We start from the raw sequence: 25,641 nt of genomic DNA, 5'->3' as shown, positions 1-25,641 counted from the left end.
TTACCTCTTTGGTTAGATGAATTCCTAGGTATTTTATTTTTGTTTGTGGCTGTTGTGAATGGGATTGCATTCTTGATGTGGCTCTCAGCTTGAACATTATTGGGGTATAGAAATGTTACTGATTTTTGTACATTGATTTAATATCCTGAAACTTTACTGAAGTCATTTATCAGCTCCAGAAGTCTTTTGTTGGGGTCTTTGAGGTTTTCTAGGTGTAGAATCATATTGCCAGTGAAGAGGGATTGTTTGACTTCTTCTTTTCCTATTTGATACCTTTTATTTCTTTCTCTTGCCTGATTGCTCTGTCTAGGACTTCCAATTAATTTATATTTAAATTAATGTGTCAGACTCTCCCACAAATGTGTTGGAAAAATTCACTGGAATCTAGATGTTCAATGTTACCATTGTTTCTTTCTCTTCTTAATGTTTCTTTCTGTTAAATATGGCTTTAATGCTTGCCTACACAATATTTTCCAGAAAATTTAAAATCTTTTGGACAGGTCTGGTTTTCTCCCTATTATGAATTATATTATAATGAATGTACTTATGCTTATATCTGTTTCTTTGAATTTTAATTGTTGTATGATAACGGCCCATGTGTAGGTTTACTGGGCCAAAGAAGATGAGTTTTCAAAGGCCTTGATAAATATTGACAAATAGCATTACTGTTTTTGTAACCATTGGCAATATTAATATATTCCACTTTGGCCACTCTTTAGCAGCATTAAATTGGCTTATATGATTTGCTAATTTATGTAGTATAGAGTAATAAGTCATTATTTTATGTATATCTGATAATAAACTACTCTTTTAATTTTGATTGTCAAAGTACTTGGAGAAAATATTTTGGTTGCCATTTCAAAGCATTAAGATAGGGTGGCAAGAAGTTGTATAGGATATGCAGGCATGAAAAAGAATGGAATCATGTCCTTTGTAGCAACATAGATGGAGCTGGAGTCCATAATCCTAAACAAATTAACACAGGAACAGAAAACCAAATACCACGTGTTCTCATAAGTGGGAGCTAAACATTGAGCACACATGGATATAAATATGGCAACAGTAGACACTGTAGACCTCTAGATGGGGAGAGAAGAAAGGGGAGCATGAGTTTAAAAACTAACTATTGGGCACTATGCTCACTACCTTGGTGCAATATGCCCATGTAACAAACCTGCACATATACCCCCTGTATCTAAAATAAAAGTTGAAAAATACAAAAAATAAAGTTTAAAAAAACTGATGTAGAAAATAAGTATCTTTTAAAAATCTTCCTGTATAAGTTTGTGTTGACAAAATATCCAAGCAAGTGCAGTATACAGTTCTACAAATAGGAGATATGTGTGTTACTGTGTTGTGCTATGTGTATTTGCATGCTTGAAAGGCTACTACATATATATGTTATTCTATATATAGCATATATAATATGGTAAACATAGATATAATAATAGACTTTACATATAATATTGTGGAACTTTATATAATCATATTTCTCCTCATCTAACTATATAGAAATCCCTTTTTGTGATCCAGATTTGAATGTCTTTCTCTTGTTCTCCCCACAGTGTCCTTCTAGACCACATTTTTACTCCATCTTCTTGGCATTTCTCTGCTGCGCCTATTTATTTTATTTATTTATTTATTTATTTATTTATTTATTTATTTATTTGCTTCTCTCATCCCTCAGCTGTCCATTTTCACCTGTCCTTTCCTTGGCTTCTTCTGCTCTTAAAAATGTCTTTAATATCAACACCCAGCATTCTGCCCTTTATCATTGTTCCATTCTATAAATCTCCCAGCAAGACTAGAAATCCAGAATGGTTTAACCATCCTGAGATATTTCTCAGAAAAATCTAAGAAATCTTTTCTGAAATTCTAACATTAAAGTACATACCACCTCACAGACATCACTATTTTTGGTTGATGCATGTAACAGACTAGTGTGTTTCCCACCGATGGCTGGTAGAAAAAGTAGATGTATCAGTCCACTGAACATAGGTAGTGAAGTACAAAATTAGACTTCCTGACTTTACAGCCCTCAACTCTCCATGAATGAATCGTACATCTGTCTCTGTCATCATTGCTTTGGGCTTCAAACTACAGGATTGAGAGGGAGTGAGGCCTGGAAACACAGGATTAACTTGAGAAAGATTGTGTGATGCCCAAGTGTGCATGTGTACAGGCATATGGCTGAGTGGAGATCTGATTAAATTTAAAGAAAATAATCTATAAATTTGATGGATCTCATTTTGGAATTATTTGAATTTGTATTTTGCAGTAAAATTGCTCATGCTTGTTCAATCCAAATGTATCTAGGATGTCTTTGGCTAAAATTATTCAAATGAATATTTGATACCATGTGGTTCACACAAATTGATAGTACATCAGGAAAATAAAATGTTATGTAGTATGTTTGCCTTGCTTATAGGTATGTGATTAAACTTGAATATAAATAGTTGTAATCACATGGTTTAAGTGAGTCTTGCATAAATGTCTAAGAATGTTGTAAAAAATTGAGCAGTATGAATTAATCTAGTTTAGTTTAGCTCTCAATTGTATAACTTGTTCAGGAAATGGTTAATATTTAGCATATTCTTTTTTGATTAGGTAATTGGAGATGCAACTTTTGCCTATACAAAATATGAACGAATTAACTGGGTAAGGGATTGGCCTGGACAGACCGTTCTCTGTGTATCCCAAATCTTTTGGACGAAAGAAGTACAAACAGCTATTCCAATGGGGATAAAGGTAAGGTTTTATTAACCCTCGGGTTTTTTTAAGCATTTTTTCAATAGTATTATTGCCAGAATACACTTATTTTAAAAACTAAAATAAATACAGTTCACTTAAAAATCTACTTTATGCTGCAAGCCAAATTACAGATTTTTTAAATAAAAATTGCACGTAACAAATATGTAGGAAAAATTTATACCAATAATTTCAAAATTTATGTTTAAATCATGTTTATTCACGGTATATAAAAGTCAATGATACTTGAACCTCAATCTTGTTATTGTATACATTTTATGCCTTTAAAAATAGAGTGATAATAGGACTAAGAAACTCATAAAGATTAGCAGGAAATAAAGTAACAGTATTCTCTTTTATACCTTGAGTAAAACTACCCTATATAGATAAAGCTCCAGTTGACTTACTGTGACTGTTTTTATTTCTAATGTATTGATTGTGAATACATAATAATTATGAATATTTAAATGATGCTTAGTGTTAAATATGTAAATATTCTAATATAATTGGATATATTAATTTAATATTAATTAGATTGTAATTGTTAATGAAAAACTAAAATTACATTCATTGCAGCAGTTCTATCATTGAGATAGGATTTTAAGTGAGTCAGCTTTCAGTTGACTGAGGGGTCAACTGGAACCTAGCAAATATAGATCTGTAGTTTAAAATCATAATTATTAAATATGTTTTTGACATGGAATTTGAAATGTCTTTAAGATATTGTTGAACAAGGGTTTGAAAATGATGCATGTTCTCTGTAGACAGACAGATTCCAAGGAGTAAGGGACTGAGTGACACATGTTTAATTCACTCCAACTTACCAACAGGTCACCTACTTCTCCTCTACAAGAAGGAATAGGGTGTAAAACAGGAAGTCAAGGGTTTTCAGGAAAAGGTCTTTCTTCATGAAAAGCAGGGCACTGGGGCATAAGAGTATCCCTAATAGCAGTAAGCCCCTGAGTTTACTTTTGGGCCCTTGGGTGTTTCTCCCCATGTGTATTTTTCCTTTTTCCTCAGTGAGTCCAGAGAATTCATTTTGTCTTTCTACTTTTAAGCTACCACTCACCAACCACCACACTCAGAGGGATTTCTCCAAGGTGGGCCGCCAGGGGACGTGCAGCCTCCTGGGATCTCCCTGCTTGTGGTTGAACATGGGTGGGACAGAAGTTTATTTTTTGCTACTGAAGAAGAAAATTAATAGCAAATTAACCATGTAAATAATAGAAATGAAATAGTGTTTAGGCACCAAACCTTTGAAAACTGATCTTTCTTAAAAAAATAAAAATAAAAAAAGATGAAGTATTTCAAGAAACAAGAAAAGTGCCCCTTGGAGAAACAACTTGCAGTCCTCATCTCTGTCTTTTAAACTTTTTCTCATTCTTGGGAACCCTCACTTTTAGTTTCATTGCTGCCACTTAGCAATGGCTGTAACAGAGTGAAATAAACTCCGTGGTGTACAGTTTTATTAAATGTTTTTAAAGTAGAAAAAGCAGCCACTGGAGCATATTGATATGTCTCTTAAGCACAGTGTTTTTTGTTGACTATAATTTTATTTTTGTCTTTTTTAACTTACTCATTAGATTTACCTACCAGAAAAGAGAAGCAAGCCTGGTCTTCAGAACTGGCATTAGCTTATTATAAACTAACATGTTCAATGTTTTGTTTATTAGCATCTTTATATTTCAAGAAGCACAAACCCCTTTCAGAAAGCTTATGTGAGAGTACTAGAGGGACTCATAGGATCTAAACAGGAACAGTCGGAATCAGGACCTCAGGGCTGCATGATGCTGTGGCCTCTCTCTTGCTCTCTCTCTTTTTTTTTTTCTTTTGTGATGGAGTCTCACTCTGTCACCCAGGCTGGAGTGCAGTGGCGTGATCTTGGCTCACTGCAACCTCCACCTCCCAGGTTCAAGCTATTCTGCTGCCTCAGCCTCCCGAGTAGCTGGGATTACAGGCACATGCCACCACACCCAGCTAACTTTTTATATTTTTGGTAGAGACGGGGTTTCACCATGTTGGTCAGGCTGGTCTCAAACTCCTGACCTCAAGTGATCCGCCCGCCTTGGCCTCCCAAAGTGCTGGGATTATAGGCCTCCACGCCCAGCCCTGGTCTGTCTTTTGTTGTTGCTTTCTATCTCTGTTGGCTCTGGTAGGCTTTATTCTGTAGAGCAGAAGACAGCTTGTAGTTACTTTAAGTTGGCATATCCACAGCCTACCAAGCCTAGTGAAGAGCACTTTTTCTCTCAATCTATATAGCAGTCCCCAGGAAGAACTATGATTGGCTCTGGTTTAGTCACACATCCCCTCCTTCATATTGCCATGGAGAGTGGGCAATATGATTGACAGCTCCAACAAAACCACAGAGAATAGAGAAGAAATAGAAAAGGAAAAGATAATGAGTAGACACAAATTACATATATCCATTATACGTGGCCTGATTAGTCTTGTTTACCTAGTATCTTTGTAGTCAGAAAAACAAATTATTTTTAAATTGTGTTACATGGAAAGTTGTGATCAAAATGCAGAGAATAATCTGTATATATACTAGTTCAGAATGTTTTGTTCAAAATAATTTTGATCACATTGGGAAATCATATCTTATTTTCTTTCAGGCTCTTGAGCAATACTTGAAAACGTGTAACAGACAAATTGATGATATTGTCACTTTGGTGCGTGGCAAATTGTCCATGCAGAATCGCGTAACTCTGGGAGCACTTGTGGTACTGGATGTCCATGCTAGAGATGTCCTCTCATCACTTGTAAAAAAAAATATTAGCGATGACTCTGACTTTGAATGGTTAAGTCAGCTTAGGTACTATTGGCAAGTAAGTGGTATCACTGAATGTTATATTACACAGCAATTTCAGCTCGTAGTTTTAAATTTGTGCTTGCTTGCTTACATGGGAAATAGTAGCGGTAATCTGAGATCTTTTGCTGATGGCAGACTATACCCAAGTAAGCATTTCTTTATATTGAAGATTAAGCTGCTGATAACTATGTCATCTGTATTGGTATCTGTATCCTTATCTATATACAAATGTATAGTTATATATAAACATGTATCCATATATAGATACACGAAAATCATGAGTAATTATCAAAAATTACTCATTTTAAATGAGTTGCTAGGCTTGCTGAATCTGCAAAATGTTGGGACTAGTCAGTTTAAAATTGTGTTTTTAGGTTCTTGATGCATCTAAAGGATGTATGAATCAAACTCTTTCAGTCTGATTTAGTCATTAAAGTTTCCTCTCATTGCGGGGCATGGTGACTCACGCCTGTGATCCTGGCACTTTGGGAGGCCAAGGCAGGCAGATCACTTGAGGTCAGGAGTTCAAGACCAGCCTGGCCAACATGGTGAAACCCCATCTCTACTAAAAATACAAAAATTAGCTGGGCACATGGTGGGGCGTGCTTGTAGCCCCAGCTACTTGAGGACTGAGGTGGGAGAACTGCTTGAACCCCAGGAGGCAGAGGTTGCAGTGAGCTGAGATTGTGCCACTGCACTCCAGCCTGGGTGACAGAGACCCTGTCTCAGAAAAAAAAAAAAAAATTCCTCGAATTGATCAATTGAAGAAGCCAGAAACATGGTTTTTACCAGGGCATCCAGGTGGATGGTGATGGTAGTCATGATGGGGAATGCAAACAGGGCCGGAACAGTAAAGTGGGCAAGATAGGGCCTATTGGGTGTGGGCATAGACAGGTGCATAGTTTTCATCATATAGGCTTTTGTGGAAGTCTTGGGAGGTATGGGGTGGGAGGAGAGAAAAAGTGAGAACTAGCATCCTGGGAAACAAATTGAGGGGCAGTGTATTTAGTACTGAGCTAGAAGCTCAGATGGCGGAATCATTTCAGATGCCAGATCCTCCTGTTACCAGATGTATAACCTCGGGGAAGTTACTTATTCTCTTTAAGCATCAATTTCCTCATCTGTTAAATGATGAGTAATATCCACTCTATTGTTAACACAAAATGATTAAAAATATGGAAGAGGTAAGGGACAAATACTAAAATATTTTATGGGAAAAATTAAAGCCAGTGACTTCAATTATTCATCGATGGAAACTAGATACTTAATTCTGCCATGGAATCAAATGACACCTGAAAAGTGAACTTTAAAGATGTCTATATTATGGTTATTACTTATTAAAGAGCTTGAGATTTCATATTGTTTACAATTTTATTGTTTAACTTCATTTTATTTGATTTATCCTAGGAAAATCATTTAGAAACAAAAATGATCAATGCTGGTTTGCGATATGGATATGAATATCTGGGTAATTCCCCTAGGCTGGTTATTACGCCACTCACGGATAGATGTTACAGGTAAACCCTTTAATTTAAGGATCTATTGGAAATAACTTTCACTCACCCCTATACCACTGATTTATTTAAAAATACCAAATTGCCTCTCATACTGTTAATTTAGCCTGTGTTATTTTTTCCTAGACCCTTGATTTTCCTCTCAGGTTTGTCTTCATTTTCTCTTTCTCTGCTGGCTTCCTCCTCTCAATACTAGGGCTCTAAGTATTAGTAGGTGTCACTTGTTGTTGACGCTGTCCATCCCTCTTTTCTTCCTGAAACTTTCTGACTTTTTCTTGGATCATTTGAGTCATTTTATTGTTCCCTTGAAACACTGAATTTTCTTTTTAAAATTGATATTTTTATTATTTCAATAGGTTTATGGGGAACAGGTGGTGTTTGGTTACATGGATAAGTTCTTTAGTGGTGATTTCTGAGATTTTGGTGCACCCATTACCTGAGCAATGTCCACTGTACCCAGTGTGTAGTCTTTTATCCCGCACCCACTCCTACCCTTCTCCTCAAGTCGCTAAAGTCCATTGTGCCATTCTTAGGCCTTTGTGTCCTCATAGCTTAGCTCTCACTTATAAGTGAAAACATACGATGTTTGGTTTTCCATTCCTGAGTTACTTCACTTAGAATAACAGTCTCCAACTCCATCCCAGTTGCTGTGAATGTTATCATTTCCTTCCTTTTTATGGCTGAGTAGTATTCCATGGTGTGTGTGTGTGTGTGTGTGTGTGTGTGTGTGTGTGTGTGTGTGTACACCACATTTTCTTTATCCACTCATTGACTGATGGGCATTTGGGCTGGTTCCATATTTTTGCAATTGCAAATTGTGCTGCTATAAACATTTGTGTGCAAGTGTCTTTTCCATACAATAACTTCTTTTCCTCTGGGTACATATCCAGGAATGGGATTGCTTGATCAAATGGTAGATCTACTTTTACTTCTTTAAGGAATCTCCACATTGTTTTCCATAGTGGTTGTATAGTTTACATTCTTACCAGTGATGTAAAAGTGTTCCCCTTTCACCACATCCACACTAACATCTATTTTTTTATTTTTAAATTATGACCATTCTTACAGGAATAAAGTAGTATCAAATTGTGGTTTTGATTTGCATTTCCCTGATCATTAGTGACACTGAGCATTTTTTCATATGTTTGTTGGCCATTTGCATATCTTCTTTTGAGAATTGTCTATTCATGTCCATAACCCACTTTTTGTGGGATTAGTTATTTTTTTCTTGCAGATTTGAGTTCCTTGTAGATTCTGGATATTAGTTCTTTGTCAGATGCATAGTTTGCAAATATTTTCTCCCACTCTGTGGGTTGTCTGTTTACTCTGCTGATTATTTCTTTTGCTGTGCAGAAGCTGTTTAGTTTAAGTCCCATCTATTTATCTTTGTTTTTGTTGCATTTGCTTTTGGGTTCCTGGTCATGAACTCTTTGCCTAAGCCAATGTCTAGAAGGATTTTTCCAATGTTAGCTTATAGAATTTTTATGGTTTCAGGTCTTAGATTTAAGTCTTTGATCCATCTTGAGTTGATTTTTATATAAGGTGAGAGCTGAGGATCCAGTTTCATTATTCTACATATGGCTTGCCAGTTATCCCAGCACATTTGTTGAATAGCGTGTCCTTTCCCCACTGTACGTTTTTGTTGGCTTTGTTGAAGATCAGTTGGCTGGAAGTATTTGGCTTTATTTCTGGGTTCTCTGTTCTGTTCCATTTGTGTGCCTATGTGCCTATTTTTATACTAGTACCATGCTGTTTTGGTAACTATAGCCTTATAGTGTAGTTTGAAGTTGGGTAATGTGATACCTCCAGACTTGTTCTTTTCGCTTAGTTTTGCTTTGACTAGGCAGGCTCTTTTTTGCTTCCATATGAATTTTAGGATTTTTTTTTCTAGTTCTGTGAAGTATGACCATAGCATTTTGATATGGGAATTGTATTGAATCTGTAGATTGCTTTTGGCAGTATGGTCATTATCACAATATTGATCCATGAGAATGGGCTAGAAACACTCAGTTTTCGAGAGTTCTGTTTTCATGTAGTGATTTATCTCATGCCTTGTGATTTTCTGAATGTTATCATCCAGTCCCATGCTTTAATGGCCTACATCTTGAAGACCCCATATCTGTACCTCTGGCCAAGATCTCTCCTATAAGCTTGCTATACACAAGCCTACTTGATATTTCCATTTGATATCTCATAGATACTTACATTTACATTTCTTCTAAAAGCAAATGTACCATTTTACCTCCCAAATTCACTCAGCCTCCCCTAGTCCCATCTCAGGAAATGACAGTGGCTATTTATCAACCCAGTCATCTCTATAAATACCTAGTTTTGTCCTCAGCTCTTTCTCAGTTCTTCACATGTAGGCACACAGTAAGCCCTACTAATTTAATTGAGTTAAATGTATTTATTTAATTCTCTTCCTTTAAAAGAGTAGACTTTTTGGCCTGGTGTGGTGGCTCATGCCTGTGATCCCAGCACTTTGGGAGGATGAGGTGGATGGATCATTTGAGCCCAGGAATTTGAGACCAGTCTGGTCAACATGGTGAAAACCTGTCTCTACTAAAAATATAAAAATTAGCTGGGTGGGGTGGTGTGCATCTGTAGTCCCAGCTACTCAGGAGGCTGAGGTAGAAAAATCACTTGAACCCAGGAGGTGGAGGCTGCAGTGAGCCGAGATTGTGCCACTGCACTCCAGCTTGGGTGACAGAGCAAGACTCTGTTTAAAAGAGAAAAATACTTTTTAAAGAGTAATTTTAGATTTACAGAAAATTATGCAGAAAGTACAGAGAATTCCTAACCTCTCTCTATCCCACCCAGTTTCTCCCATTAACATCTTTTTTTAAAAAAAAAAAACAAAACAAAGTCTTGCTGTGTCTCCAGGCTGCGTGATCTCAGCTCACTGCAACCTCCGACTCCCTGGTTCAAGTGATTCTCCTGCCTCAGTCTCCCGAGTAGCTGGGATTACAGGCATGCACCACCACGCCCAGCTATTTTTTGTATTTTTTAGTAGAGACAGAGTTTCACCATGTTGGCCAGGATGGTCTTGATCTCCTGACCTTGTGATCTGCCTGCCTCGGGCTCCCAAAGTGCTGGGATTACACACTTGAACCACTGCGCCTGGCCCAAAATCTTTCATTAGTGTGGTACATTTGTTATAATTGATAAACCAATATTGATACATGCCTGTTAACTAAAGTCCACAATTTGTACAATTTATATCAGGGTCCACTGCGTTGTAGAGTTCTGTGGGTTTTGACAAATGCATAATGTCATATATCCACTACTAAAGAATAATTTTACTGCCCTAAAAATGCCCCCTTGCTCCACATATAATTTCCTCCTCCTCTCCCGCAGAACCCCTGTCGACCACTGACCATTTTTGTCATGTATATATATTCCAAAGTGTTATATAGTATCTGGAATTATACGTACTGTCTCTTTTCACTTAGCAATATGCATTTAAGTTTCCTCCATGTCTTTTTGCAGCTTGATAACACATTTTTATTGACGAATAATACTCTATTATGTGGGTGTAACATAATTTATCCATTCACCTGTTGAAGGACATCTTGGTTGCTTCCAAGTTTCAGTGATTATAAATAAAGCTGCTGCAAATATTCTTGTGCAGGTTTTTGGGTGGACATACGTTTTAAACTCATTTGGGTAAATAACTAGGAGCATGATTGCTGGATCATGCACTAAGCCTATGTTTAGCTTTGTGAGAAACTGCTAGATTGTTTCCCAAAGTGGCTATACTTTGGAACTCCATTTGCATTGCCATCAGCAGTGAATGAGAGTTTCTATCTGGTGTTGTCAATGCTTTTGATTTTAGTCATTCTAATAGATGTGTAGTGGCATCACATTTTGCTTTATTTTGCAATTCCCTAATGATATATGATGCTGAGCATGTTTTCATATGTTTATTTTTATATGGATATCTCTTTTGGTGAGGTGTTTGTTCAGATCTTTTGTCCATTGTGTAATTGGGTTGTTTATTTTTCTTTTGTTAAGTTTTAAGTGTTCTTTGTACATTTTGAATACAAGTCCTTTATCTGATACGTGTTTCTGCAAATATTTCCTTCCAGTATGTAGCTTGTGTTTGTATTGTCTAAATACTATCTTTTGACTGAGTGCAGTGGCTCACACCTATAATTCCAGCACTTTGGGAGGCCAAGGGAGGAGGATCACTTGACACCAAGAATTCAAGACCAGCCTGGGCAACATAGCAAAACTCCCATCTCTACAAAAAATGTAAAACAAACAAACAAAAAATGGTCAAGTATGGTGGTGCACACCTTTAGTCCTAGCTACATTGAAGGCTGAGGCAGGAGGATCACTTGAGTCCAGGAGTTGAGGCTGTAGTGAGCCATGATAAAGCCACCATGTTACTGGTGGCAAATCCATGTAGGTCTGAAGCAACCTCAATTCTTGCCTCCTCAGAAGAAAAGAATTTGACAGAAGGGCATAAGCCAGAAGGAGAGACTGAGGCAAGTTTTAGAACAGGAGTAAAAGTTTATTAAAAAGCTCTAAAGCAGAAACAAAAGGAAGGAAAGTACACTTGGAAGAGGGCCAAGTGGACAACTTGAAAGACAAGTGCACGGTTTGACCTTTTGACTTGACATGCTTCTGTGGTCTTGTGTTCTTTCTCCCGTGATTCTTTCCTTAGGGTGGGCTGTCCACCTGTGCGGTGGCCTGCCAGCACTTGGGAGGGGAGCATGTGCAGTGTGTTTACTGGAGTTGTACCCATGCTCACTTGAGGTGTGTTTCCCTTACCAGCTGAATGTCCCTAGGAGATCATATACCTGTCAAACTCCGCCATTTGACTCTCTCAGTGTGCATTTGTGAGCCCACTTGCCCAACTCCTGAGATCTTATCGGGAAGCTGCTGATCACCAGCTTCAGATGTTTCTTTTTTTTTTTGAGATGGAGTCTCACTTTGTCACCCAGACTGGAGTGCAGTGATGCAATCTTTTTTTTGAGGCGGAGTCTCTCTCTGTTGCCCAGGCTGGAGTGCAGTGGCACAATCTCGGCTCACTGCAAGCTCTGCCTCCCGGGTTCACGCCATTCTCCTGACTCAGCCTCCTGAGTAGCTGGGACTACAGGCGCCCGCCACCACACCTGGCTAATTTTTTGTATTTTGTTTAGTAGAGATGGGGTTTCACCATGTTAGCCAGGATGGTCTCGATCTCCTGACCTCGTGATCCGCCCCCCTCCACCTCCCGAAGTGCTGGAATTACGGGCGTGAGCCACCATGCCCGGCTGATGCAATCTTGACTCACTGCAAACTCCGTCTCCAGGCTTCAAATGACTCTCCTGCCTCAGCCTCCTGAGTAGCTAGGACTACAGGCATGCACCACTATGCTCAGCTAATTTTTATATTTTTAGTAGAGATGGGGTTTCAGCATTTTAGCCAGGCTGGTCTCAAACTCCTGGCCCCAAGTGATCCACCCACCTCGGCCTCCCAAAGTGCTAGGATTACAGGTGTGGGCCATTGTGCCCAGCCAGGTGTTTCTGTTTATTGTGAGTCTGCCTTTCCCTGGAGCTGACTATGACCAATTATTATTTTAGAGAGACAGTTAACAACTGCCTGACCATCACCTGACAGTCGCCTGACATTCCTGGTGGGGCAGGGGTGGGGGGGTGGGAGGAGCCCTCTCCTGCCCTGCTTATGTCTGACTAACTACCTACTGTAACGACCACACTCCAGCCAGGGTGACAGAGTGAGACCTTGTCTCAAAAAAAGAAAAGAAATAGTGTCTTTCACAGATAATTTTTACCTTTATGAGTCCAATTTTTCAAGTTTTCTTTCATGAATCATGCTTTTTGGCATCATATCTAAAAAGTCATCATCAAACCCAGCATCACCTAGATTTTCTTTGATGATGTCTTATAGAAGTTGTATAGTTTTAAGTTTTACATTTAAGTCTGTGATCCATTTTGAATTAATTTTGTGTCTAGATTCACTTTTTCCAGTTGTTTCACCACCATTTGTTGAAAAGACTATCTGTTCTCCATAAAATTGCCCTTGCTCCTTTGTCAAAGATCTGATTTTATTTTAGAAATGTTTCTTAAATATGTGTTAGGAATTTGGAATCTACATTTTTCTTCCTTTCAGAGCACCTAAAGAGCTAAAGTAATGGAAAATTATTAGTTTATAAGTGGCTGAGCAATTATCTGATCCTCAATTCAGAGCTCTCATGTATAATCTGGATTGAAGAATGTAGCCTAGCTTGAAGATGACTGATTATTTCCTGCTCCTTGAAGCTAAGCATGCATGCTTTCCATATGGCTGAAGAACTGAATCCAAGAGAAAAAATAGTGGATCTAATTCATCCAGTTGCAGATGGGGAATGAGAGCCACACGATGACTCCAACCACTACTTAAACAGAGTCCCATTTATGTCAGGATTTGACCTCCTAAGTACAATATGGATGGAGTGAGAAATTAGAAGTTTTGATACAAGTTTCCTTCATATGGCTGATATAGTCAATAAGAGAGGAAAGATAGAAAGATTCTGCTCAATACTCTTTTCTTCTCGTTGGCTCTAATAGCACCATCCTATTAGCTACTTTAATATCTTCCCAATTTTTTAAGTTCTAATATAGTATATGAGGTGCAATATAATCTGTCTATTGGACTCAGTATTCCAGTAACACCAAACTCTTTCTTATGCATACCATTCTACTTCTTCACTCACTACCTGTGCACACAGTCTCTTGTTTCCCTGGCAAGTTCTCTCCCTTTCTTTTGTTCCTCAATAAATACAACTAACTCCTACTTAATCCTTTGGAACATCACCTTTTACAGGTAGCCTTTCTCTGACATTCCCTATATTACGAATCTCTCCTCAGTGATTCTCATCACACCATGTATCTTCTTCTGTCGTAGCACTCATCATAATGGATTGAAAATATATTTGATATATCTGATATTCTTTATTGTAGTCTTTTCATGGACAAAGATTGTGCCCTATTTTTCTCCCCCCAGCACCAACTTGTTTCCTGGCATAACGCAGGCATTTAATAAAATGTATTGAATATCCACAAACTGAAAAGCAGTTTTAAATTATATTGTTTCCTAGAGAATGATTAGAATTGTAAACGTTTTGGCCAGGTATGGTGACTTAAGCCTGGAATCCCAGCACTTTGGGAGACCAAGGCGGGCGGATCACCTGAGGTTAGGAGTTTGAGACCAGCCTAGCCAACATGGTGAAACCCTGTCTACTAAAAATACAAAAATTAGTGGGACATGGTGGTACATGCCTGTAATCCCAGCTATTTGGGAGGCTGAGACAGGAGAATCACTTGAGCTCAGGAGGCAGAGGTTGCAGTGGGCCAAGATTTTGCCACCGCGCTCCAGCCTGGGTGACAGAGCAAGATTCTGTCTCAAAAAATAAATAAATAAGTAAATAAAATAAAATGATGTTTTTCAGATAGAGGATAGTGCTTAATGTGTGAGTCTTCCTCATTGGCCTGGTAGGACTATTATTTATGGAGCATCAAATGAATCAGGGCAAGTGGTTCAGAATTAAGGCCAAGAACAATGCAGTTGTACTGGAATCTTCTTTGATATCATGCCAATTGTATGGCACAGGGGCAGGCCCAATCACTTGAAGAACCTATACAGGATCTAACACTAGTGCAATTGCTTACAGCTGTACCCTGTACCCAGTGGAAGTCTTTATAGATTTTACAATATAGGAATCCCTTTACAGTTAACATTACATGTGTATATCTACCAAGTAACTGTGAGAAAAAATAATTCTTAAATTTCATCTATCAATCCAAGAAGCAATTTTGATTAGCTACTATATACCACATACTTTAGTAGTGCTCTTGATAGAGAAAAGATATGGAGTTTCTGTATTTAAACATTTTTCAGTCAGATGGAAAAGTCAGTTTAAAAAACAATTACACTACAGTGTACTGAGTGAAATATTAGAGGTAAACATTAGGTGCTACAGATATATTAATCCAGAGGGGAATGGAAGTTCATGTGGGAATGCTTTGAGAAGGAAATGGTTAATAAAAGATCTGCGACTTGGCACGGTGGCTCACGCCTGTAATCTCAGCACTTTGAGAGGCCAAGGTGGGCAGATCACGAGGTCAGGAGATTGAGACCAGCCTGGCCAACATGGTGAAACCCCGTCTCTACTAAAAATACAAAAACTTGCTGGGCATGGTGGTGGGCACCTGTAATCCCAGCTACTTGGGAGGCTGAGGCAGGAGAATCGCTCGAACCCGGGAGGCGGAGGGTTGCAGTGAACCGAGATTGCGCCACTGCACTCCAGCCTGGACGACAGAGCGAGACTCCGTCTCAAAACAAAAAACCAAACAACAACAGCAACAAAAACATCTGGATGGAGATCTTATATTAGGAGATCTAATATTGAAGGATAAGGAGATTTAGCCAAATGAAAATGAAGAGGGGCTGGCTCTGTATTCTTTGACTGACTAGCAAGTATAACACATTTATATTTAATGTGATTCATAAACTATTTGGACTTATTTAAATCATCTTATTTTGTGCTTTATATTCTCCAAGTTTAACATTTTATTTTGTTTTGCTTTGTTTTTCTCATGTCCTGTCTTTTATTAAGTGATTGAGTTTTCTTTATTCATTTATCTCATTTGATATGGATATAACGTGGGATATGATATGGGCTATGATATAGGATGCTGTTTCTATTCTCTTAAAGGTTATCTTACATTTAAAGAATGCCTATTTTGCTTAATAAAGCCTAAAGTTAATAAATATCTCTATTCCCTTTCTGAATAATAAAATGTCTTTAACTACTTTAACTCCAGGTTCCTATCTCTTATATTCCAAATACTAAATTAAACTTTGTTTTTAAATTTCTTTCCAGAAAATTAGTCATTTTAACTAGTTTATTGAATAAACCAGTTTTAGGATGCAAGCAGAAAGCAATTTTATTCTTTCTTATTACTGTTTTTTCTAAGTTGCTCTATTAAATAAATATTTCTCATTCCTGAATGAAATCTAGGGTAGATTCCCTAGCTTTTCTGGTCACTCTAAAATATTAATTATAAGTGTCATTTTTTAAAATAATAAAAGTCCACTTACATCTAATATCAAAATTAATAATAGCTCCCATCCAATTTAAAGCTTCCTTCTCCCTCAGCTCAAGCCTGACTCAGGCTGAGAGCCTGAATTTGGAAAATAGATGTGCTCAATTTTTAGCTATTTTTATCCCTATCCTTGGTTTCATCCCTCAATAGCTTATCTTTTGCTTCCCCCAGTATTGGAGGTTGAAGGGGAGAAAACAGAAAGAAGTAGGTTTATATGTGACAAGTGTCTTGTGTGACAACTATCTCTTGGCTGTATAGTGATGTCTTGGTGATGGCACAAGCCCAGATGTGCCAGATCTTCCAAGGGATGTTTATGCGGTTTCCTTAAAGCCCCTCCAGTGACTGGATTCTCCCACCTGTGGAAAATGCCTTCTCGGGCTGGCCGCAGGTGGCTTTTGCTTCAGCCTCTGAGGCTCACCACACACAGACCCTCTTTTGGGGATTTTCTCCTGTTTCAGATGGGCCTTCTGCATAGGGTCCCGTTCAGTGTGACTCAAATCTGGCTCTCGGGATCTGGACCTGGCCAGGTGATAGACATACATTTGTTTTGCCAGCAGTGGGAACACATCTCTCTGTTTCTTTTCTCCCATTCTGCCATCAGGAGAAGTTCCAGGCATCTTTTCAGCTTGAAATGTTTTCGGTTGTGAGTCAGCACTCAGTTTCTGTGCTCTAGAAAATCCAAGGGGCAGATGGTGTGTCGAGCTTTCTGAGCAGTCTCAAAGGCCCCTCAGTTAGCTTGGGAGAGGGAAAAGTGCTGCTCTTACTTCCACCATACAGAGAGAGGTAAAAAACACAACACACCAATGATTCTTTCCAAAGAAGTCCTCACTCCTGATCACTCACTTACGGTCTTCTTATCTAACTTTTATATGCCCTGATGATAGCTAATGTTCCAAACCAACTTCACCATCTATAAGATAAGATGAGATGGTATTTATTGTTCTCAGCTTGGGGCTTTAGTCAAAATTCCAAGAAAGAACCCTATTAAATAGAGTGTTACATATTTTTTACTATTATTATACAGGTTTACCAAAAATTTTTATCATTTTCTTCACTCACCAGTGCTTCTTGCTTTGCCTTACTTTTGGTTTAATTTTCTTCCCCTTACTAGGCAATATCTTCTAGTAATTGTTCCAGGGAGGCTCTGCAAGTAATGAGCTCTATCATTCTTTGTCTAAAAATGCTTCTTTGTGTGTCTTTGCTCAGTTATTAAATGACAGATTAGCTAGGTATAGAAGTGTAGATGAACAGTAGTTTTCCCTCAGCCCTTAAAACTCATTATTCTCCTGGCATCCATGGCTACTGCTGGTAAGTCCCTGTTATTCTTATTCTTTTGTAGGTAATTTTCTTTTCTCTCTTATAGTTTTTAAGATTTCTCTTTGTTGTTGATGTTCACTGTAAAGTTACTGATGTAGATTAGTTTTTATTTATCCTATTTGGGCCTTTTTCCATTCATGTTTTTCTTGAATTCTGAAAAATTATCAGCCATTGCTGTTTAAATTTTGCTTCCTCCCCATTTTCTTCCTTCTATGTCTCTTAACTTTTCTTACATTCAGTCTCTGTATCTCTTTGAGTAATTTTCAGTGCATAATTTTCTGTTTCCTTATGTTTGTTCTGCTATTTAACTTGTTCACTGAGTTTTTAAATTATATTTTTATTGCTAGAGTTTCAAATTGTCTCATTTATAAAATTGGCTTCTGTTTTTCTCTCACAATTTTTTGGTGTCTATTGCTTTATATTTAAAATCTCATTTAACAGACCACCAGGATACCATAGAGAGTAGGACGCCATTTATATAATAACACTCTTTGTCCATCTGCTTTTGCCACAGCAAATCTGACTCCTAACTCTGATCTCTCTCTCCTGTTTGAACTGTCAGCTGGTTTTAGTAGTGATTGTTTCCCCATGCAGTCTTGCATGTTGTCACCCTTGGAGGTGTCCATAAGGAGCAGTTTCATATTTATCTCTGAGGAAGACTCTAGAGTTTTTTTCTGGTTCAGAACAAAATGTTAATTTATCATTTTGGATTAATGTGCCCATGACTAGTAGAAATTTGGACCTCTTTTTCCCTGCACGAATGATACAAGCTTTTCATCAGGCCCCGCATGAAGGATAGGCTTCCTTGTCTCTTCCATAATTGACTCTTCTTTGTCCCTCTCCAGTAGGTTGCTGGAGTGATTTTAGTTTCCATGTAGAGACAAGACAGCCTTTCAAGACTTCTAGATTTATATAGGTGGATCCATTCCAGCTCCCCACATTGCTCACTTCTGAGGGTTTATTTTCTGTTTCTATCTGAGCATAAATATACTCATTTATTTATATACTGATCCCGAAACAATCTTTTAGTGTCTGATTCTCCGGCTTTGCATTCCCTCTTCATTGGTAATTTTCTTTTCATTCTTTCAAAAATGGCCATGTATTTTAAATTATTATTTGTTTTCTTATCTGTAACATTTCCATATGCTTATAGTTGGGGAATTAGGGGATTCAAGGTCAGCTGAATTCTTCATATTGGCCAGAAATCAACATTAAATTTCAAAAGTGAATTTGTTCTCAATGTGGCATATATATAGCTATTCAGAAATAAAATATAATAACAGACAAAGTAATGAACTATCAGAGATTTTCAGAGGTTACTGGGAAGGAAGAAATTATCAAGAGGAAGCTGGAGGTTTGGTTCTCAATTTAACCTTTTTCTCTTCTTGGCATGTGAATGGGAAAAAATCACATTATTCTACAAAGAATGTCTATTTAATATGTTTCAGAACCTTATTTGGAGCCCTTCATTTGCACCTCGGAGGAGCACCTGAGGGTCCAGCTGGCACTGGGAAGACTGAAACTACCAAGGATTTGGCAAAAGCTGTAGCCAAACAATGTGTTGTTTTCAACTGCTCTGATGGGTTGGATTATTTGGCTTTGGGAAAATTCTTTAAGGTTTGAATTAACTCCTCATTTCTTTACAACAGGATAACTGATCAGAGATGGTTATTTATGATGCAACATAATTGAATACAAGTAAAAGATTTACTGTAGCTTAAGTAAAAGTAAAAATTGAAGCACTATCTCAATAATTCTTAAAGGAAATAAGGTTATAACAAAACCCTATTTGCAGAGAATCTCTACTTTCCTCTCCAGTCCCTACTGTAACAAGTCATTATTACTGGTTGGAATAAGTGGTGTCCCTTAAATACATTGGAGCAGATAAGAGTTTGAGAACAATTGCATTGTGTAAAGGTCGTGGGATTCTAAAGACATCTTTAACCTACAGATCTTGTTATTAAGAAGTTATTTTGAGTTAGTAATTTACTTTTATAGACATATTCTAATCAGTCATTTCAGTGAACTTGAAATCTTAAGTTTTATTATTTGTTTTTATTTTTAAAAATCTATACATTATAGATGTACATATTTTCAGGTTACATGTGATAATAATTTCTAAAGATCAAATCAGTGTATTACTTTTTTTAAATTCTAAGTTAGATTCTTCTCGGTCCATGAGCTTCAAAAGGTAGAATTAGAGATACCAAGTCCCTGCCTATAAACCTATAAACATCTGATTATTTTAGCAGCTTGTGTCTATAGCCTGTTATTCCTTAAAATGTTAGGTGACACAACTGAACACAAAATGATCCACTTGAAATTATATATTTATTTATGTTTTTCTGTAATTTTTCAAAGCACATTTTATTTTTATTTCCAATTTTTATTTTAGGTTCCAGGGGTACAGGTGCAGGTTTGTTACATGGGTAGATTGTGTGTTGCGAGAGTTTATCTGGTGTACAGATAATTTTGTCACCCAGATAATCATCATAATAGCCAATAGGTAGTTTTTCAATCCTCACTCTCCTCCCACCCTCCACCCTCAAACAGGCCCCAGTGTCCATTGTTCTTTTCTTTGTGTCCGTGTGCATGCAAAGCACATTTTAAAAATTCTAGAATGTTTACGTTTCCAAATTTTCTCCAGAAAAAGTTAACATTAAAAAAGATAAACAAACTAGCAAAATAGAATATATACCAACCCTAACCCATGCAGTAAACTGTTCCTGGCTGGAATATGACTGATCTGGAGTTTAATTACTCTCCATTTGTGATACTGGAACAATTAGAATTAGAACTTTTAAAAGCTCAAAATTATAATTAATAAAATATGAAAACATTTAAATGACCAATTAACATTTTAATTCATTCTCTGTAATGATTTACAACCTTGTTGAAATGAGCACTATTCCCAATAGCAAAGATATGGAATCAACCTAAGTGTCCATCAGTGGAGAAATGGATGAAGAAAATGGGGTATATCTATACAATGAAATACTATTCAGCCATAAAAAAGAATGAAATCATGTCTTTTGCAGCAACATGGATGGAACTAGAGGTCATTACCTTAAATGAAACAAGCCAGGCACAGAAAGTCAAATATCCCATTTTCTCACTCATAAGTGGGCGCTAAGAAATCTGTACACATGGCTGTAGAGAGTAGAATGATAGAAATGGAAGGGCGCGAAGGTGGGAGAGGGGTGTGATGAGAGATTACTTAATGGGGCAATGTATGTTATGCAGGTGATGGATACCATAAAATGGTATGGATACCAAAATGGTATGATACCAGTGTATGTTATTCAAGTAAGGGATACCAAATTGCATAGTGACTCAGTCACTATGCAGTCTATGCATGTAACAAAATTGCACACATACTCCATAAATTTGTACAAATAAAAATATATAAATAAAAGAAAATAACAAAACTAAAGAATTCTACATGCAGTTTGAATAGCCATCACATTATTAAATGTCTAAAGAAATGTCTGGTATATATTGCTCAGTTTTTGAATCTATGTAATGACCATCTTCATTCTTTTATTTAGAGTCATAAACTTAATAGTATTAAATTTGCTTATTAGTATTTGTAAATAGCTTCTTTATGTAGGCATTTAGCTGAATAATGGGGGTAGAAAATTAGAAAGACATGATTTTTATTATCAAGAATCTCAAAATTTATATAACTGCTTGAATATGACTTCCAAAGCATTCTGTTCTCTGTGATTTGTCGCCATGCATTAGAGGTCAAAGTCATTTATAGGGTCTTCTCCAACTAATGAGAATGTACTATTCTTTGACATCCATAGAGTTCGTGTACAATCCAGTGTGGTTCAGAAGAATGAAATGTGTAAAAATCCAAGGTCAGCTGCTATAATCCGTGTGGCTTTGTGCTAATTATTTAACATCTCATATGGTATAGCCTTAGTGTCCTTGCATAAAATATGCATATGAAGTGCTGTGAGTCATGGTTGGCACATACAGTGTACTCGATATAACATGCATGTGTGTGCTTGCATGCACACACACAATCTATAAAATGTATGTTCAGTACATATTTGTTGAATCATTTGATGTTTTTAAAAGTAAATCTGAATTCAGATGAAACTACTCATGCTTGATTTTCCAGTTTTTCCTTATGATCGAATGGCACATATCTGTGAGGTAGCTGTGGGTTAGGACCGCAAACCAGGGCCTTAAACTATGGTAGTTGGCTATTAAGGTGCTCAAACCACAAGGCAATCTCACTGGCAACAGAAGTCATCTTATTTAGATGGTTGTTATAACCTATGCTATAAAATCCATGTGGAGTAAGCAAGTAAAATCAACTTGTAAATAAAAAGCAGGAAAGGCTTTGAGATTATAGGTGTATGTCTAAATGCTAAAAAATTGCAGAAAGGAGAAAAATGTTAATTGGAAAATTTTCCAATTGATCAAACTCTTTTATTCATGCAGAATAATGAATTGATAATGAAAAAATCAGCTGTCTTGAAAGATAAAGGCGAATAAGCAATTTCCTTGACAGGATATTAAATCCTTGAAAAGATCAGGTGAAAATACAACATTTCAGTGCAATATTGAATCAGATAAAGTCAAAAATTTTCATTACTCTTTTCTCATAGGGACTGTTATCTTGTGGAGCCTGGGCTTGCTTTGATGAGTTTAACAGAATTGATTTGGAAGTACTCTCTGTGGTTGCTCAACAAATCCTTACTATCCAAAGAGGTAATGGACTAGTTTGTCGTTGCATTATGTGAAAATAAAATAAATATGAGAGATAGTGAATGGTACAGCTCATGTTTATATGTGGTATTACTAAGTCATTTCATTCCTGATTACCTACAGGTATTAATGCAGGTGCTGATATACTGATGTTTGAAGGAACTGAACTAAAACTTGACCCCACATGTGCTGTGTTTATAACAATGAACCCTGGGTATGCTGGGCGATCAGAACTGCCAGATAACCTGAAGGTATGGAAGGAGTTATTATATAATCTATTTCCTCTCTATAATTTACAAAGTTAATATATGAAAAGAGCTGGGCGTGGTGGCTAACGCCTATAATCCTAGCACTTTGGGAGGCTGAGGTGGTGGGAGGATCACTTGAACTCAGGTGTTTGAGACCAGCCTGGGCATAGTGAGACCTTGTCTCTTAAAAAAAAAAAAAAAAAAAAAAAAAGAAAGAAAATATTTTAAAAGTGTGTGTGTGTGTGTGTGTGTGTCTGTCTGTGTGTATGTGAAAAGAAAGAGTATGCTATCCTTGAGTTTATGTAAAATATTTTGTTTTAGCTATAATGTTTTAGAAAATTGTTTTAGAAAACAATTTTTAAAGCTTTGAGTATTTCTACAGAGTAAATATCCACACCAGGAACAATTCCCAAAATATTTATTTTTAAAATAGTGCTAATTTTGAAAAATTAGAAAATATAGAAAAATGCTAAGGGTGTACCCATTCTACTGCTTACTATAGATTGTGTCCCCCTACTTTTAAATGCCTTATTACAATGCTGGAAACACACTATTGTGTATGCTTGGTGGGTTTTTTTTCACGTTAATATTATATCATGAGCACATTCCCATCTTTATAAGCATAATTCCAACTATTAATACATTTACTGAACTGTAGCTTACTTTTGGACATTCAGTTTGCTTTCAGTTTTCCTGCATTATAAATAATATCACAATGAGTAGTTTTTACTAAGGGCGTTTCTCTACTTTGAAATATTTCTTTAGATGGAGTCATGGGACTAAGATATTTATTGCTAAATTGTGCTCCAAGACAGGTTGAAATGATTTTCATCCCATATCAGTTCTCAATTTTCATTGACACCCAGCATTAATTTTTTAATGAAAAAGAACAAAACACTTTCTTGAATTGACCAGACTTTACTTTAAAAAAAAAAAACCATTTTCTTTGATTATTAGTAAAATATGACATTTTCCCCATATTTTGGTTAACCATTTTATATCCTTTTCTGATGAATTGCATATGTATGGCACATATACAGACAGCAATGTTGAAGAATAATGCAATAGTAATTGTGGATCCGAAACCAAATCTCCTGACTAGATCCTATATTACTTCCACACTTCACATGCTTAGACTGACAGCTTCCCAGACTAAATGAGCAGTTTTTCTTTTCCACCAAAAAGACTTGATATGACTAATTGCTGCCAAGTGTTTTTGTATTTCCATTTCATGCCCCTTTATATGTTAAGTCTTATGTTTTAGGATTTTGCCTTAGTGAAGGAAGGCATGATTAACAAATGAAAAACGGTAAATTACTCTTCTATCTAAGAAACATTTTACAAGTTTTATTTGGCATTTTCTTTTGGAAAGCCTTTCTTGTTGTTGTTGCAGTTCTTGTATTTGTTCGCTATGTTGTTCATTTATTTGGTAGGATCAATCTGAATATGTAAATTTGCAAAGGTAGGAAAAGCAAAAATCTGTGAGTAGCTTGTTATAGAAAGCTGGGAGCCATTATTGGTTGAGTTTGTTAATGCCCTCTGCAGACTTTTCCATGGTTTTATTTACCGTGCAGATTGAAACAGTGCTAACATATTCACCTGGTAGTTCTTGGGGATAATGTATTTTCCTTCTACATGAGGCCAAAAGCTGTTCTCAATTCTGATAGCTTCTCCTATTGTGCAGCCTTCTTGGTTCAAGCTTCTACAGAGCATCTGTTTTCAGGTATATATGGAAATACCAATTACCTAACAAGTCTGAAATGAAAGAGTTACATATTCCTTAAAAAATAATAAAAGCCTGATGGGGCCCAGAAAGTATCATTACCAGTTTTCGGAATCATTCTCAAAAACTCCCTCTTCTTCACCTGGTGATTCAGTCAGTCACCAAGCCCAGGGTTTCCATTTCACACAACTCCTACAATCCCTGCTGTACTGACCTGGTCCCCCTGCCACACCTTGCTGCTCCCTGCCTTCTATCTTCTCCCATATGTCTTATTGGAATAGTTCACTTGTCATCAATTTCTTCTCTATGGAAATTCACTATAATGAATTCCCCATCACAATGCTACCAGTGTTATCTATCAAAAGAAATCTAATCATATAATCTTCAACTTTAAAAAACTGCTGGGCTCCTTTTTGTCCATGGACTAAAGTTCAGATTTCTTAGTACAATCTACAAGAGCCTTGGCATGAGGACTCAGTTGCATCTGTCCTGCCATTTCCCTGCCTCTGTCTGTTACACTGGGCCTCACTAGCCTCTGAAGGTCCCTTGCCTTTCTACATGCTATTTTCTCTCTCTCAAGTGCTCCTCTAGGCCTCCTCTTTCCTGTCTGACAAATTCATGGTCATCCTTTAAACTAGCAGTAAATGCTAAACATATGTACAGTTCAGATCTGACCTTCTGGGTGAAGTCCCTGGACTTGGCTGAGATTTATAGCTGAGTCCTGTCATGTGCATGTCCATGGGTTCTTCAGAGACTCTCCCATTAGGAGGAGTCTACTTGTAATTCCTGAAGCTTGAGTGATGGATTCTGTTTCTCCAGTTGTCATTGCCTTCTCTTTGCCTGGATCTCTGTGGTCAACTCCATGTAAACTTCACTGTTGGAGAGCTCTCACTCTGCCAGGAGGTATGTAGGGCAGCACTTATAGAGCTTCAGTGTGGCCCTTCTTTGTTGTGTACCGCTCATAAATCCTTTTCCCAATAAACCCTGGGTATTAATCCTGCTACCACAGGTCACTATCCTTTTTCAGACATGAGTCAGGCACCAGTCCATGTCTCCTGAAATGCAGGAGTATCTACCAAGCTCTCACAGAACTTGGGTGTAGTGAGGAGGGTTGTGGGGACTCAGAGCATAACGACAGCTCCCTTCAAAGGGAATATTTTCACAACTCCTTCCTCTCTCAAATATTTTGTAATCTACAAGTAGATGAGAGGGTTCAAGGTTGTAGACATTTCCTTTGTAGATTTTGTATATTGAGAAGATCATACTCACTGTAGTAACTGATGTATCATATCATACAGAAAGAGTCCCATTTTGACATCCTGTTACATTTAGACAAAATCTGCATAATAAAGCAATTTCTTAAATACATCTTCACTTTAGAGAAGCTATATTTTAGATTTAAACTATTCTGAAGAATCAGTAGTCAATGATCATTTTAGAATAGTTTGTTAGAAGCCACGGTAAA

General features: G+C 37.1%; 1 protein-coding gene across 1 annotated transcript in view; it reads left to right on the top strand.

The window, feature by feature from the left end:
* The window catches only part of DNAH7 (dynein axonemal heavy chain 7), a 336,155-nt gene that overhangs the window by 142,246 nt on the left and 168,268 nt on the right, over positions 1-25,641 (top strand). Inside the window, exons 22-27 of the mRNA XM_008950635.4 lie at positions 2,608-2,748; positions 5,364-5,576; positions 6,968-7,077; positions 18,932-19,100; positions 22,106-22,208; positions 22,329-22,456. Of these exons, the coding sequence (XP_008948883.3) occupies positions 2,608-2,748; positions 5,364-5,576; positions 6,968-7,077; positions 18,932-19,100; positions 22,106-22,208; positions 22,329-22,456 (864 nt within the window). The remainder of the gene's footprint in view (positions 1-2,607; positions 2,749-5,363; positions 5,577-6,967; positions 7,078-18,931; positions 19,101-22,105; positions 22,209-22,328; positions 22,457-25,641) is intronic.

Source organism: Pan paniscus, chromosome 13 (genome assembly GCF_029289425.2).
Source record: "Pan paniscus chromosome 13, NHGRI_mPanPan1-v2.0_pri, whole genome shotgun sequence".
NCBI classification, from domain to species: domain Eukaryota; kingdom Metazoa; phylum Chordata; class Mammalia; order Primates; family Hominidae; genus Pan; species Pan paniscus.
This window is presented reverse-complemented; position numbering and strand designations above follow the sequence as displayed.